Here is an 18,124-nt window from a genome sequence, read left to right on the forward strand (position 1 = left end):
TTTCTGCAGATTGGAGTTATTCTTCGCTCACCGCATAAAATCCTCTTTCACTTCCGCACTACTGCCCCATATAAGACTCCCTACAGCTTCTAGTTTAAAGGGAGGAAACAGTGAGCTGATGTTTGTTCCAGGAGTGTGTAAAATAGCTATACTGAAAGGCTCCTTTGGGCCAAACACACAAAGCATTAACTGTCAGCCTCTGAGTTTTTCTGCCTATCAAAAATCTCCATGGACTATTTAGCTGTCAGCTCCCTCACTACACCTCCCAGATCCCCCTATTTTTAAACGAATTTGAGCCGAGCAGGTGCTGATTGACACCACAGACTCCCACTCTGTCTCTTTCCGTCTGTGAAACGCCAACGTCTTTTATTTCCAGGGGATGGGGAGGTAAGTTGAAAGATAAAATTATATTAGTAAGAAACACAAAGTGAGAAAAATATCAAAGTTCTCTGGGTATGATCAAGAAAGCAAAGCATAGAGAAGTTTACCCTCTCTTCTCTGCTCCATCCTGAATCCCACCGTGTTGAAAGGCTCATTTTGAGGCACATCGTTGAATCCAAGCACATTTGCAACTTTGGCCTCTATTTGCTCAACACAAGGGCAGTACAAGTGGCCTGGGTAATGCATGTGCTGCATTTCTTTGCAGCATACAGACCACATTTCATTCAGAAGTCTCGGTTAGGGCACAGAAGGCTTAGAACTACTTGTAGATGAATCCTTGCAAATATTTCCATGTAGCTCTCAGCACCAGCAGCTTTGCACAAAGGTACACAGCCCACTGTGCGCCTGTGGAAATGAAGTCAAAAATGCAGTTTGAAAATGTATCAGTCCTGCTGCAGAGCTAAAATACTGTACAACTTTGTAGCATCAGAGATCCAGCTCTCTGTTATAATTGAAAATGACAGAGTGAACACACTGTACGTGATCACAGACTTTTAAAGACCTTTACTGCATAAACTGTAACATGCAGTGCTCACACATGTTACAGATTTACATCTCCCAGTGAATAAAAAAGGGAGACTTTTCTGAAAGACAGACCTTCTCTCTTGATTGCAGTCCGACTTCCAGCAAAGGCAAAGCTTTGAAGGATTGATAAACCCAAAATCCTTTTGGAGAAAGCAAAGCATGAGCTGACGCGGGATATTTTTGTGGGAAGAAAAGGGCTTTGCGCGTAGGAGATTTGAACGCCAGCGTTGTTGTTTGACAAAAGGTAATTATCATTCACTTTTGTTCCACTAATTGCAGATAATTTCGAAATCCACAATTCCTGCATGTCAAGACCGACTTTGAAGGAACAGACCCTTCATGCTCTGACTTTCCAAATAATAATACAACTCACACAAAGTGGGAGACACTGAGAAGTGTGGCCTTTGTGTGAGACTATCGGCAAGATCAATCAGCACAGCTGGTTCGTTTTTAATTCTGCCCGCCTCACTTTCCTCCCACTGCTCCAAACAGGCTTGCAATTGTCTCAAGGCCAGACAAACACAGGCTTCAATTAAATCCACTCTGACTCCCCTCTCACTCTGAGGGGTGTTGCTTTGCTACGGGAAAGGTCTGTCTCCACACACATAAACACACACACACGTGAACACAGCCAGAGTGCTGACCTGCCTGAGAAGCCTCATACAACACGCCGGCAGATGTGTCACGGGAACAATTCACCTTGCCATCTGTTTTTCAGTGCTCCATCGCCAAATCCTTCCCCTGACGTCCCGCGATCAAGGACAGGATGAAATACAAGTCCCATTATGGAGAAGCGGCTAATAATGCATTATCAATTAGTCCCGTTGGCTACTGATCGATGCTTAGCAGGTGTTACAAGGCCATTTCCTTAATTTAGGACAATACCTTCTCCCCTCTGATTCTCTTATTTCCTCCTGGTCATTAGATCCCTGCTCACAGGCCTATCAGGTTTTGCTTAAATTGCAGGACTGTTCTTCAGTCCTCCATTAAAGATCATGTTTAATCACTGTTGTGCAGCCCAAAGACCATAAAAAATCCTCAGTCCTGACATCACCTGAGTCTCGACAGCAAAACGACGGTGAGCGCCTTGCTGCTTTCACATTTTACTAAATGTCATGCATGTAAAAGAACCTCCTGTGAGTAAAGGTAAAGCTATTTATCAGCATCCTTGTTGTTGACCTATACCGGACTGAGGGAGAGGGGAAGAAAAGATGTGCAATACAGCTACAGAGAGACAAGGGAGAGAGGGGGTGGAAGTTGGTGTGAGAGAGGTGATTGGCTGCTATAATACCACAGATAAGTATGGAGGTATTAAAATAAAGGTTACAGATCATCTCAGCTTAGCCTCGCTTATCTCCCCCTCGGATCAGAAATTAAATATGTCATCACTTTACGATCCGGGATCTAGTCAATCAGGAAATACATATTTTACACAAATAGATCCTCTCTGATTTGCAGACACGAGAGGTTAGCCCTGTGGTTCCTGAAAACATTATTACTTATATTCAGAAAGTAATAGATGGTTTTAAGAGATTTACTGACTACGTCATATCCGGTATTTAGGCTCCAAAGGATTGGGAAAGGACACGAGCTGATGCAGTTGGTTAGAGGAGGGGTTACACTATTTTATTAGAGTTTAAAACTGATATGTGCAGTAATAAGACAAAGGAATATTAAAGAGTTTATTATAAGGATGTATATAAGTCTGAAAAATAGGCTTTCATAAAGCACGAGGCAAATCTGTGGCATTTGATTATTCTCTCCATCATCTTCTGTTTTTATTGTTGAGGCCTTGTCGACATCCGGTTCAATCAACAAAGGGAAAATAATCTCTCCCCCATCTTTATAAGGCGGTTGCCGAGCTTTATTGAAATAGGAATGTGAAATGCATGTATTTTCCACCTGAGAGGGTTTGCTGCCGAGGTGACAATGCGACACGCGGATCAAAATCGTTTCCATCAATGCTGGCAGATGAAATGCAAACACAATCAAATCAGTCGGGCCCATACAACAATCCTCCGCTCAAATGCCAATCTCCTTTCTCCTCATCATGCGCCTGATGAGAAATCATAGTGCGGTGGAAACTCCTAATCTATGCAAACACACTGTCAGCATTGATTTGTTCGCTGAGGATATGTCTTTATTAGGACTCGCCAGACGTCTCCACCTCTGAGAAGGATGACCTGGAACAGACAGAGAGCCGGCCGAGGCTTGGAAGCAGTCACAGCCATAACAATCGAGATAAGTTACTGAGGACAGGTAATGAGAACCGATAGACTCTGGTATGGATCGATATCGGACATTGATACCAGGAGAAGAAGGACAAATTGTGACATCTCTTTTCCTTCCCATGTTCAGAGGAGCTTTTGAGACAAGCGGTCCTGTGTGAGTGTGTGTGCTGGGATACTGGTGTGTTCCTGAGAGTGGGATTCCTTCACAGAATACAAAGGAGTGTCAGTAACTCTAACTGTAAGAGTGCCGATACACAGTCAGGTGGAGCGGCTCTCTTGTCTTCCCCGCACTGAATCAGATTCAATAAACAGAGCTGTCTGATGAGGGCAGAGGTCATGCCTGCTGTAGACAGTTATCCACATGTCGTGTTTCCTTACTCCTGAGCTTTGAATACCGAAAGCGCTCTGACTGAAACATGTCTGCTCTTCACACCTTGGGTAAGTTATTAATTTAAAACCTTACAGTTACTTTGACGTCTGTCTGAACCTGCGGGGAGTGAACATGGATGGAGTCGGCTGAATATTGCCTCTGCTGTGCTGGACCGGACCCGTTCATCTCTGAGGCAGCTACATTTCTGATTTCACCTCAGCTCAGTTCTGATACTGCATGGCAGTAAGAGCATTATTGATACATCTCAGGCTCTCTCTGATCAGTTTGTTTTCCCGTTTGATATCTTTTAGTGATGAAAACATGAAGAGAAATCATTAGGACTGTGGGATTCCCTCGACATTCACACCGCAGATATCACAGCAGCAGACCTAATGTTGCTTCAAGTGCATTTGTGATCAGCCGTGCATTTGGAAGCAGTTTGACTTTGATCTTATGCTGCCTTAATAAATCTGAAAATCCTGTTACTTCTGCTTTTTTATATTTCAAACACAGGAATATTATAAATAATATATTTATTCTAATCAGTCAGATAGTATCCACTTCCTCCCCCTCCCAAAGAACTATTAACCTTTGTGCAGATGCACAAGGACTAACAGTGGTCATGCTGCTTTGTAGCTACAATGGTGACATTTGTGATAAAAAATAAAGAACTATTCATTTTGATACAATTAGGTTTGATATAATCCGATCTGATGCAAATTGATATTATATATTTTATATTTCATATAACTACATAAAAAAGACAAAATAGCCTCTCCTTGTGTTTACAAACGGACACTGTATATGAATTTAAGTCTTTATCTCACATTCATGCCATGGTGTCACCCTTTGACAGCTAGTGATGGGAGAAGTATTACTTAGAAATTGCATCTCTTAAGTACATGTCATTTCATGGGCAATGAAAAACCCTGCATATACTAAGTCCTGAAATACAACAGGCAGTGGGTGCTGTGATACTTAACCAAAGACATTGCAGAGTTGTGGTTAAGTTGCTGCAAGAAGAGTGTTAAATATCAGGATCTGTTCTGGCTGTTGCTCACTAATGTTAGCATTCCTGGCAGAGGTTTTGACCATAGACTGTATAAAATATGGGCGTAGTATCTGTGACGTCACCCATCTGTTTCTGAAGTGCTGTTTTGAGGCCAATCGTCGGTGGCAGCCATATTGCTGCTGTCGAGCAATTGTGACGTAAAGAGGCGGAGTTTGAGCCTCCTAGCCAACAGCTACGGTGTTCCCGCCAAGCGGCAACCTCCGGTCTAAAAATATGAGTCCCATGCGGAAGTGTTACAAGCTGCAGTTCATCGAGGATCCGCTTGAGGCTGGCTTCGGAAGTACCGGAAGTCACATACACATGAATGGGAAAAAGCCTCTCATTGGAAGGCTTGTAATCTTAATATCTTCAAAATTGCCGCGTTAGAAAAAAATTCACCCCCCTCACAGTGAGAGCCGATCGAGAAATGAGCTATCCAGACTACACTCATCTTTTGTACCAGGCTGTAAACATGTTTATTAATGCTGTAAAGATCGTCTTTTTTGAATTCGTGTGTATGTGGTTTCCAGTACTTCCGGAACCAGCCTCAAGCGTATCCTCGGTGAACTACAGCTTTTAACACTTCCGTATTGGACTCATATTTTTAGACCGGAGGTTGCCGCTTGGTTTTGACATGTAGTCTGATCAAGTGAGATTTGTTTTGTTAGTGTTGTACCTAAAAGCTTTCTAAAAAAGTATGCACAAAGCTTTCCTCCCTTCACATTCAGCACACATGTCATGATTTCTGAGGTAGGGACCTTTGAAATGGCTGTGGTGATTTTAGACATTATATTGTGCTCTCTTTGTGAGCTCATATAATGTAAGAGGTCAGAGTCTTGTGAGATAGAAAACATTAAGCACAGTATTTAGACAAAAAAATTTAAACCTCTGTAAACATCTTCAGAATCATTCGGCTATCAACCAGGCTGAATAATATTTTTTCCAGTCTAGGACAATGCAGGTTGATGCACCTGCATCTTTAATGCTAAGGACCTATTCGATGAATCTCTACACATCTGTTGGACATATACCTTATTATTATTCCTCAAACAACTAAGCTCAACTTGTTGCAACCTTGTTACTCTTAGAAGTGAAAAATATAGCCAGGACTTTGGCATCATTAGATATTTAAATGTTAGTAGTCAAAGCAGATATGGCTTGTGGAAATGAAAAGGGTAAATAAATGCCAGTACTGTGTGTGTGTGTACACTTGCTTCACCTACACAAGTCGGTGCCCTAATTGGGCTTCACCAGTCAAAAAAGTCTGGATCAACCCCTGATAGCAGATCCAGGATTTGTAGAATCTTTTTCAGAAAACCTTTTCATACAAACCCTAACACTTGTGGAGCAAAGTGCTGATCACTAATGAGCATACTGTCAGAGTATACACTTCTATAATACTTTATGCTGTTTCAGATGGATAATATATGCATATTCAAAGTGGATAGTGTGCTTTATTGTTGATGTGCCACTCATCCATCAAAGACTGGGCGAAAGGTAATCAAGTTCCACAGAAAATTGCAGAACAAATGTGAAATCCATCTCCAGCAGTGACTCCTGACTCTGATGTGTCAACATGCCGTTTCCATTATTTCACCCTCAGAATTAAGAGCATTAACTCTATCCACAGCATGATTTTCATTTACATTACAAAGGAACACCAGTCCTTGATGGGAATCGTGATCAGCTAAAGAAACTGAGGGGAAATCTCAGGATCTTTTTTCTGTTGGCTGGTCTCATGGGTCCAAAGTATTTACATCTGTCTTGGTGAACAGAGGAAAGAGTTTGGATTCTACTCGGTGCAAAACATGGGACAGGAAAAACACAACCTCTCAGGATTCCGGTAGGACATTTCATTTTCAAGTTCCTCTTGGAGGAATGGGCTATTTGGAGAAGGTGATTTTTCACTGTTACACTCAGTATAAATTGTCAATCAGATTTTGTCAACTTGGGAATGTCTCCAAACTCCTCATTCATCCCTCCTGCAGGCACCATGTTGATATCGAGCAGCTTCTGGTGTGACAGAAGTCCTGGTTGCTTGGCAACAGGTACAAGTTTGGAGTCCAGTGTGACTGTGACAACCAGGGTGAGAGGACAGTTTGACAAGCCTATGCTGCACACACACATGGACACACACACAGAGCTTTACTGCAGCTGCCTCATATGTTCCTAGCAGGGAGGGGGATTAGAGGGAGCCATCAGTAAACTCCTTGGGGCAGCACTGACATTAAACAGCACAAGTGTTTGAGAGATCGATGTTAGTACCTTGGAGCAGTCGTACCTCTGGACATCCGCGTGTCCTTCATTTCTGCACAGACCCGCCCCTTGTATGACACATTCATCATCAAAGGCAGCTGGAGCACAGTGCGATACGTGGCCTTGGGACTTCACAGGGTTTCTAAAACTGGAGCTCTTTGCTGCTGCGCAGGTCTGTAACACCCGGCAGACCGATTTGTTTCATAAACAAATAAACACCAACATTAACGGCTAATAACCACACGGCACATGGTCTATCATCATTAAATGTTGGCACAGAGTTGGTGAATTGGTAATGTGATGTTCCCACAAACTTTGTTGCAGAACATTGGGCACATCGTGTTCTTGACAAACTTGCTATTGACAAAAAGCAAATTGAATTAAGCAGCAGACTTTTTAAATCCAGAGCAACAAATGACAAAGGGTGTAAAAGAACACGTATGTGCGGGCACTTCATCAATCAGGTTCCCCGGAGACATGCTCTCTGGTAACTTGCATCGTTTATTCTAAAACATATTATTGAAATCTGTTTCAAAGATGTTACAATGTAACAAAGGCACACTTCAAACAGCAAGGTATAAGATAGTAAAGGACCTTCCTTGGATGCTAAAGCCTTGAATTTGTTTCTGAAATTTTCAACCAGTGATTTAACATTTCATTGACCATTAACATTTTGTTCTCGAGGGGACTGTTTATTGTCAACACTTTGGTTCTGTATTTCCCACTCATCAGCAGAGGGATCCTGAGAGGAGAACGTTAATGAAACAACATAAGCAGGAAGGCAGCGTTGGGAATTGATCACATTTTATCTGTTGACTCACTGACACAATCTTTTCTTAATGATCCAAATCCACAAGTGCTCCCTGGAGTGTTCCCTTTCTAGTCTCAAAAATTAACTTTTCATGCACTTTTATTGCCACTATTCACAAGAGCCTCGTTCAAAAACACCACAGCTGCTTTGAAAACGGTGACTAATATTCAAGGTAAAACAAATCAAACAACAGGAGGCTGTGTGTGAGCGACAGCTAGGTTGTGACATGACATGATGAACTATAGACTCGGCTTCACCTGTTTTCCAGCACAAACTCGACTCTTTAGAAAAACAGCCACATTTTGCTCTCTCATATCTTCTGTTGTAAAAGGAAACGGCTCCCAAACCGCAGAGAACTGAAGCTTAAATCACTCGCAATGCATCAAAGTCACTCACACAGTTAGAAATTGTATGAATCTTTGTGTTTGGTTTGGTTTGGTTTGGTTTTATTTGAAAAATAAAAAAGCAGGAGCAGGTGCAGGAGAGGACACGTCAGAACGTGCATCAATCAAAGCCTCGGTATGTGAGGATATTTGAGTTCAACCGCAAAATACATCAAAAATACTCACCTTACAAAGTGTCAGACTGAATTGACACTTAGGGGGAGTCACCCCCATGACAATTTATAGATAATTTATGCCTACATTCACTGAGCTGCTGCATGTTAATTGCATACCCCAAAGACCAGATGGATAAATTGTTTGCGCAGAAAGCTCTTTATCTCAAACAAAGAGGCAAAGGATGCATATGAATGGATGCATTCCTACTTAAATTTCCCTTCAGGTTTGTCAGCTTTAAACACTACCCTTTGTGATGTAGTGCAGAGACACTGATGGGCGTGTCTATCTTTTTGTGTATATCTAAGTTGTGACGTCAATTACCCTTTTTAATGCGTGTGACAGATGTATGGCTAAAATTTTGAGTGTGCGCCTGCACGTGTGTTTGTGCGCCTGCTTCCAAGAAAAAATGTGTCATTTTCACATTTCTCGTCTCCAATCAGTTGTCAGGCTGTGAATGAGAGGTTAGAATTTGCAGAACACTGCTAAATCACACCACATCGGTGTCATACGTGTTTATGACACTGATGGTGGAGGCGGGAGGGCTGCTGCACAACGAAGAGGAAAACAAACAGGTCTCCAAGGTGATCGAGATGATTTCTGAGACTGAAACCAATGTGCTTATTATGTGACTGGCAGGCTAAACAGGCTGGAGGATGCGCCAAGAGCTTGATGGAGCACAGTAATCACAGGAAAATTGCAAACCTTAGTTTGTGCACGCAAATACTTTACATAATGTTTCTATGGAGCCGAGTACAGGCCGCAGATGAAAACATTAAAAAGAAGCACAAAAATGAAAGGAAGTCTTTTGGATTCAAAATGCTTGGATTCGATCGTACCTGTTGCTGGGTCAACAGTCCGCTCAATCAAATGGTCATCCTGGTGAACCCACTCGCCGTTGCACTTGAAGTAGATCTGCGTGGCCGGGGTGGAGCGACAGGTCAGTGTCACCGGCTTGTTCTTCACAATGTACTCGTCCTGCGGCTCAATCAGGAAGTTAGGTAACAGGTCCGTGAAGGCGGCAGGAAGTGTGGCTGTGGCGGTGTGCTCTGAACCTACGGAGAATAAAAGGAGCAAGGATTTTAGAGGTATACCAAAAAAAAAAAAAAAAGCTTTTAAGTTTTCAAGTTGTCATGAAGGGGTTGAAACCTTTCCTGCTTCACTATCCTGACGGTTTGATATGTGAGTGAAAATGTTCTAGACATGGAATTTCTAATGCAGAGATTCGCTGTCCTTGCCGATTTGGGACTCATGCATATGCACATTAACAAAGCACGAGAAGACAGAAATGGAGACAGATGGATGGACAGAGTGAAGAAGAGAGACAGGGCTGTATGGACGAGAGTTGGCAGTGACAGAGCTCGGCCTTGTGTGCTCTTGGCCGAGTCGCAGGGGTAGTGGGAGTCCATGTCTTTACTCCGGCTCTTAATCACAGCCCTTTAACATGACGGACCAGCGGCTATAAATCCTGTCTCAGGGACCAGACCACTTCACATTGTGTTATACAGCTCTTCAACCAGGACTCTAACTCTACCCGCATTAGGCCGGACAGGGCGAGACAGGGCGAGAGGCAAGCAGGTTAGAGGTGACTGACAGCTAGACACCCAGTTAGCTGAAATTCCCTTTCTTTATACAGTACCTGGGAATTATATTCACAATCCAATGATCTATAGGGTAAAATGGAGGGAAGACACATCTGCACAGTGCAGGGATTCAAACTCTGAATGACACAACGGAGCCTACAGCATACTCATCCTTCCTCCGTGAACACAGTTTCTCTCTCTCTAAACATATTATCCTTGTGTGAGGGATATTGAGAGGACTCAGAACAGAGTAGAAAAAGGGAAATAACCTCTTTACACCAGCAACACTCAGGGGAGACCAGTAAATCCCAAAATAAAACCCCTTTAAAAAGGAGTGTAATATTAATTTACTGCCCTGAATCCAATATGGCTGACAGACCGGGCATTAACAACCTTCTCCATCACTCCCCATGCAGCAGGGGAGGAAGGGAGTCCACATCTCTCGTAATGAAACGGCAACACTCGCGCTGACCTCTCTCTCTTCTCCTCCCTCAGAGCCTCCCCTCATCCGCGCAGCCCGCTCATGCTGGGGTTGGGGATAATATTACATTGCGTCATAAACACCCGTCTTTGGATAAAGACATTATCTGTCAGCCCCTCCCCCACTACACATTTTATTAATGCCCCTCGCTTTTCTCCCTTTCTTCTTTTACCCCTGTGTGCTGAGTTGCTAATTTATCAGGATGAGATACGATGAAGCATGCCACTGCTGCTGCCGCTGAACCCCATTAATGTTTCGTGTACATGTTTAACTCTTAATGAAAACTAAATGTTCTGTGTCCAATGAACGACATTGATCACTTGCTGTCACTTTGCCTTTTTCCTCATTTTCCAAAGCACATTTTGTTATTGCAACACATTTGCAGGGAAGAGAAAGTCATTAATGTGACAGCTTCTTCTCAGGACGACCAAACTGCCTGATGTATTTACTATGTATGTGAGCGTGTGTTTCCTGCCTGCTGGTGTCTAGGAAAGGCCACAGATCATCATGAATAGTGAGCATAATTGCTCTAACAGAGAACGAAAACTTTGCTAATAAACAGCGTGGGACCAGCAGGTCAGGGTGTTTGAAAGTGTGCTGGTCCTAATGACGGCGGCTTCTTCTAATGGGCTGGCTTCCAGCTCTGTGACCATGGCCATTAGCCGGCCGCACTGACCCTCTGTACTCCCTGCTGACTGAAGACGACAGCTCACTAAAACAGTGGGTGAGACTCACCTCACACCTGCCAGGTTAATCATCTCACAGAGGCCGCATGATGCTGAAACCGAGAGTGAGTCTGAAGCCACCTGAGACGCTGACGAGTTGTAAGAACAGCGTGATGAGATCCTGATGATGTTAATTCGCTGCCGGCTTCTCATTTGCAGAGGTCACATTCAACACGAACTCTCAACTTCTGATGATGTTTGTGTGTGTGTGTGCATGCTTGTGTTTGTCGTGTGGGGTGCGGGTTAGTCTCCCATTTTAGTGCATGCACTTTAGGTTAATGAGGTTAAACACGTAATTTCTTTAGAGAAGTAAATTGTCGTTTTTATAGGAGGGCATTCCAGTCACGCACTGCTTTATATCAAAGCCATAATGGAGGGCTGATGCGTAGTAAATTGGCTTAGATTATTGTCACGACACAGTGTACTTCAAAGTCAGTGTGCACACACTCACACACGTATGAGCACTCACACACAGGGAGTATCAGCCACTTAACAGACTTCTTGCAGGTCAATGCACAAATCAAATAGACATTCAGCAGCACTGTGGGCACTGCATCAGATTCCACTGAATGTGATTGGCTGAAGCCACCATTAATTGTCAAATGCATCCGAGGACCATTGCCAGATCATTTAGTGTGCACACAAACAGCAAACACAGGATGCTAAATGCCTCCCTTGTTGATCATTCGGCCAATGAGGATGATTTAATTGATACAACATGCTGGAAGTGTTGCCAGGAACAAGCAACCATTGTGTAGCACTGCTGTAATTCAGTTTTTGTCATTGCACTAAAGAGAAGCAAGAAAAAAACCATTGACATTCTTTGGCTTTTTACAAGAAGTGCATCAGAGAGTGACCTGACATTTGTCTGCAGCTGCCTTTCTCTCCAGAGACAATTCAGCTGACCTCAAGCACGCACAGCCGCACACACAAACTCAACAAGGGTGCACCAGGTGTCAGTTTGCTGAGCCATGATGTCCAGCGCACATTTCTTGCTGTGCACAGACACAAATGTCCCACATGTCCGGCTGACCTCATCAGCTCCAAAGAAAGGGAAGGAGCCCGTCCATTGGAGAGGGAGGTAGCTCTGAAGCATTCTGTCACACTCCTGTAACATCTGTTACTCTGAATGTAAAAGTCTCTGCATTTCAAAGAGCAGGCAGGATTGAATGTTTTGAAGTGTGCAGCTTTGTAAGCAATTTGTGTTCCTATCCTCGATATTTCAGAATAATTTTCTACCATAATATCAGTTACTGTATCATTTTTCAAGGTGTTTTTTTTTTGTGGACACACATATTTGGTGTCTAATTTCAAATCACTTTCCACACACTCCCGCTCCTCCTCTGCTCGTGTCACTGTGCCACGCACTGTCGACTTGTGTTATCGCCATTTGTAAAAGAGGCATTTATTTTTACATTTTTCTCCTTATTATCTACTTGGAGAAGAGAATTGCTGAATGCTACACAGCATGAGGATGTCAGCAGGGAGAAAAGCCATCGCTGCAGAGAAAATAACCCTCTTTTGTGTTTCTCCCTCATGGCACCAACACATCGTGTGCCCTTTGGAGCCAATTATCCCCCCCCCCCCCCCCCCCCCCCCTCTCTTTTTTTTCGGTCTCCTTTTTTTTTTTACAACGTCATGTCCCCAAAGGAAAAGCATCATTGAGCAATCACTGGGCATAATTTACATCAGAGTGATGAACAGCAGCTATAACAAGTGTTTTATGACACCATGAGCGCCTTACAATGTCCTCTGAAATTAATTCAATTAAAATTACTATCCAGAATATGAAACCATTTCATGTTTAGCTGCCAATAACAACAAAGCTGAGATCAAATTTGTCACAACCAGTTTGTTGGTTGATGTTTTTCATCGGAGTGCTTTGCTTTGCTCAAGTGGCTTTCTGGATGCTTTCATACCACTGAGTATCTTTATTTGGTGATCACTCTGAATATAATGAATGTGCATTAGGGTTAATGTACAGAAACAAACACTTCCAATAAGCTTCCAACAACATTAACGTTGAGATAGATTAAACACAAGGAAAGAAGCACAAATGTGTGAAAATGAAAAAAAAAAACCTCCATCCACCATCATATATAATCTGCAGCACAGCTGACTGATGTATGTTTGTCCCCAGATGACAAATATTTACTCCTCCACATGTCTGGAATTCAGAGAGAATTTCTCAATGAGACACCGAGCATCAACAAACTCCTACAACCACACACACTCATTCTCTGTCAAATACACACTGAAACACTTCTGTATACTGTAAACACACATTCTTGGAGCTGAAACAAAATGATGCAAACGTGCAAAGAATACAAAGCACATGCATGCAAACAAGAAGGTGCTGCTCATAAACAGCTCTATCTTCCTATCAATCAATGAGCGATGCAGAATGAAGCATGCACACAAATATGCAGCAGTACACAAAAAATGCTCCAACGCATTTAGATACCACGCAATCTGTCAGGTCATTACTGATGAGAAGGAAGCTAATCCATCATGGTTGGAAAACACACTTGTACTGAAACAGCTTAGGTGCATTAAATAAACATGTTTGGGAGATGACACCCATTGTAACCCAAACTTAATCGCAGCACGATTGCATCAGGGTTGGAGAGTGCAGAGAGGCTTTAAAAAAGGAAAAAAGAGGAAATGAAGGACAGCAGGAGAGGAGGGGACTGAAAGGACGGGATGAATAAGTAAATCAGTCCCACACATGCCACATGCGACGTGGTGACAATCTTCTCCTTTTTAAATGAATAGAAAATTGGCTGCTAAGCATGTACACTGATGCAGAGCTGTACATCTGTGTGCATACATTAATTCGGGATACTAATACCACGCTGCCTACACTGTTCCCTGATGAGAATATTTCCATGATAGATGCGCTACTCGAGCTCAGGTCACGCCGTCAACTTTGAGAATTGCCTTCAAAAGCTGGCGACATAAATCATCTTAACTCAAACAGGCAGCACTTTGAGTGATTAAACGCAGCTTTTTCCAGTTATGTCATTAAACAGTTTGTCAACAAAGAGAGAAAAAAGATGGAGCTGTTAGTTTTGTAAATATGATGCAGAGAAACACCATTAATGAGCCTGACACCTTTGAATAGGAGTCAACACATCTGCTTATTATGCTTTCTTGATTTTGATTTATTCATTATTTCTGTCATCTATTTGAAGAAGCTCCTCAGCAGGGGGGGGTCCAAGCAGTGCTGACACCTTCCCTCTGCTTGTCTTTCAAGGTGTCGCTGTCTTGAAAGCAACATTTGCCTTAAAACCAATAAGACCATTTTAAGTTCCTGTCAGTGTCAGAGAGCTGACATTCTGAGAACTGTGTGCAAGCGATGGCGGCTGCATGTGTGTGAATATATCTGGCTGTGCAGATGTGCATGTTTGTGCAAATGTGTGTGAATAAATTGCTAAGAGTGATGTTTAACCAGATCAACAGCTGGGAGCCTGCATTTGTGTAAACATAACAGCAAAAAGCGTTAACACAAGAAACATTTATCTCTCTGTTTTAAACAGATACACTGGAAGATCTGTGATTCAGAGAGCCACAGAGCTAATCTTAGAGGAACCATTAACACTGTGTGGACTCGAGAGGCTCCAGATTGGACCGAACATTCAAATGCATCCCTCATGTGACACAGCTGATGCTTTGTCCCATTTTACTCCCAGCTGTTTCCACAGACAACCCAGTTTCACGGCTGAATCAGCCTCTAAAAAAACTCAAAAACAGATTTCTATAGCAGAGGTTTAATCACTGGCTGCGGCTCTGAAATAAACTGTGTGTCCTGCCTGCATAATTCAGAGACTACACTAACTTTGGCATTTAACTCATGTTGAATATACGCTGTCCTCTTTCGAATTTAAGGGCAACTCAAATTAAGTGTGAGAGCATTTAGCTTCTCTATGAAAAAATAAACTTTTGATCACAGCATCATATCAAATAGCTTCTCCTTAAGAGATGAAGAGCTTACTTTAAAGTGAGAATACATAATTCAAACTCAGAGCAAGGCGAAGATCACGTTGCATTATTGGTTAAACATGTGCTCCTCTTTGAGCTCTGCAATATAAAGCTCACTTTAGCTATTAAATACTTGGTGCTGTGCTTAAGGTCATTTCAGCCATGCAAAATATTCAGCTGAAAATCAAAGTCTTCTAAAATGAATTAACCTTGTGAGGATACAGAGTGTTTGAAGGAATTCACAGTAAAACATGTACATAAAACAAGAACATTTGATCGAGTAAATTAAGGTTAGAAACAGATTCAAAATGCTTGCTGGAGCAGAACTCTACATTTTAATGCCTCAGATTGTTCAAAGCTTCACCTCTTAGGCTGCTCAGTGCATGATGTGTTTGAGAATAGTCACAGAGATTTAAACACATTTTCACTTAATAACTACAAGCAACCCTCAAAGGAGCAGAAGAAATCCTGAGCTGTCAGGAGGGGCAGACATCTTTGCCATCCATGGCACGCACACGCTCATGGATTTGTGTCCCCCCACGCTTAGCCGGAAACGAGGTAATCCACATGCAAGTTGATTACAGACCTCAGTGCAGGCATGGGAAGAAACAGAAAACACAGGGAAGAGAGGCTAAGGAGGCATTTTTTAAATCTTTGAAACGGATGTTAGGAAATAATGGGAGGAAGGAGGAAGGAGAAGACAAGAGACAATTTAGATTACCAAGTTAATCCTTTAATTACCGGATATGCCTGCAGCTAAAATGAGAGGTTTCACACACACTGCATTTTACAACTGTGGAACAATTGGAACTGCAGAAAGTGAAGCAGACTGACATCATTATCAAGAGTCATAAACCCTGCAATAATGGAATGTCACTATCCCTGGTAATCTATATTGTTTATGACGCTGGAAAAAAGGAACAAAACACTATAAATTGCAATTCATAGCTGAAATGAAACTCATATCTCATTTCTTTTATTACAAACATTGTTAGTTTGAGAGATTTACAATTAGATAAAACATGTTCCCTGTCAGCCGGCAGCGCAGCACACAGTATGCCAAACAGAAAATACACTTCCAGCTTAGGTGCAGTCCAAAAATTAGTTCCGTTTGGCAAAAAAGACAGAGCAGCAAAGAGAGAGTATTAACTGCTGATACTGGCACACACTCCAAAAAGTTATTCAGCCTGTTCCAAAGGTTTTTGAAACAACATTGTAAACACGAGGCCCTTCTGCAGCACTCAACAGCCACCTCAACCTGCCAAATTCACTCCTCTTCCTGTTCTTCTTTCCTCCTCATCAGTGAAGATCCAGGTGGAAAGAAATAGGGGATGACTCGGGCTATCTAATTAGTGTGACAAAGCATGGAGGCTCCCCAGCTTCAGACAGAGAATTAGGACGCGACATAAAGATATGATCCATAACAAGGCTGAGATAAAGCATCACCTGCTCAACTCTAATTACTGTTACAAAATGCCAGCACCAACTTTCTAATTTAACAAGCCACCAGCACTTAATACTGCGTAGACACTCTCTACTGCTGGGCTCACCAACACTTAAGTGCATTGATAAAGGAAAATACATGTAGGGAACTCCCAATAAGTATCAATAAGTATTACACAACACAGCTGCATTAAACCACATTTGTAAACAAGCTGTAGGTCCTGTTTATGGCTGCCGTTCGTGTTTTTTGCTCAGCTCTGGACAGTGGCTGTTTTCGAAACGGCCTGCTACATACTACCTACGAATGTAGTAGGCAGTGGGTACTACCTACTATACTGCGTTTGAATTTAGTATGTAGTATGACTGTTCTGTTTGATCTGTGTTGTAGTACGCTGGGCCAGACATAATTGAATTTCCGGTTTCGGAATGCAGAAGTTAACAACGGCCAAGCTGATAGAGAAACTGCTTCTTTAGCATCACTTATGATTGAAAAAGTTAGGAAGTGGTTTATATGGAATTTAATAATTTCCCCCACACCTATAAACTGAGTTCCCCCCATCAAAAAAAGAAGCGAAAAGAAAAAGCGGAAAGAGGGCTGTGCATTGTGGGAAACAGTACGCGAGGCAGACAGGTCCGATGCATACTGTGAAATTTTACCGAATCAGTAGTCATTCGGGGAGTTTTGGCATACTGCAGATTTTGCTTTTGTTCACATACTACATACTGAATTTTGGCCAAATCAGTACGTACTGCTAGTATAGTAGGCGGTTTCGAAAAAAGCCAGTGACTGAGTCGGTATAATCCCATGTTAAGAGTTTTAAAAGCATATTGTACAAGTTAAACATGATCAAAATCTGCCCAACAATTTAAAGTCAAGTGAAAAATTGTAACACCATTTTTACATCTGTAAACATGGGACAGCATACTCCCTTTCTGCCCCCTCAACTTTGGCTTGTTCTGCCAGCTTAAACAATCAAGCTAGCATGGGCTAGCAGGTCCAATGAACTGATATAAGAATTAAAATTAGATCATAATGAGGAAAATTTGAATGTTATAATCCAGATAATATATTCTAATAGATATGCTATGTTAATACCAGGTGTTAATGAGGCCTCTGAATCCAATGTTTAGCACATTCACTAACTTAGGTAGCATGTTAATGTTTGCTAATTAGCATTAATTCTAAAGTGCAGTTCAGGTCAGTTGGAATTTTTTCATTTTTTAAACGTACAAACTCAAAATTTTTAACTGGAAAGAAAGTGGGTCACCAAACTAATCGAGGACTCATTTGATGTGAACCAAGAACATCTTCTTAAAATCTTATGTTGAAGTGGATGTTACACTCAAGAAGTTGACGAGCCGACCAGTGAACGTTTGTTTTTCAACCATGCTACCAGCGTGGCTACAAATTGTTTTTGCTCACTTAATGAGCCATGAAAACACAAATAACTGAAGACATTTGTTTCATCTTTCATTGTCTGCGTCTTCCTTGTTCCAGAGATGAAACAACAAATTAAAAATGAAGCCTCTGTTACCCATAAAAATGACGAAAATAATGAATGCTGCAACTGAAGGAAATGTAGACATGTGGCAGCAGCATTTGCAAAAGTTATTCAAGTTTCCAGTCATGTTACATGTTCATAAGACTCGGACACAGAGGCTACAGGAT

At 42.1% G+C, this 18,124-nt stretch overlaps 1 protein-coding gene across 4 annotated transcripts in view; it reads right to left on the reverse strand.

Moving 5' to 3' along the window:
• The window catches only part of unc5a (unc-5 netrin receptor A), a 140,730-nt gene that overhangs the window by 52,222 nt on the left and 70,384 nt on the right, over positions 1 to 18,124 (reverse strand). For all 4 annotated transcript variants that reach the window (XM_034689889.1, XM_034689888.1, XM_034689886.1 and 1 more), the window contains exon 2: positions 9,082 to 9,297. In XM_034689889.1, coding sequence (XP_034545780.1) covers positions 9,082 to 9,297 — 216 coding nt within the window. The remainder of the gene's footprint in view (positions 1 to 9,081; positions 9,298 to 18,124) is intronic.

The sequence above is a fragment of the Notolabrus celidotus genome, chromosome 8 (genome assembly GCF_009762535.1).
Source record: "Notolabrus celidotus isolate fNotCel1 chromosome 8, fNotCel1.pri, whole genome shotgun sequence".
Lineage (NCBI taxonomy): Eukaryota > Metazoa > Chordata > Actinopteri > Labriformes > Labridae > Notolabrus > Notolabrus celidotus.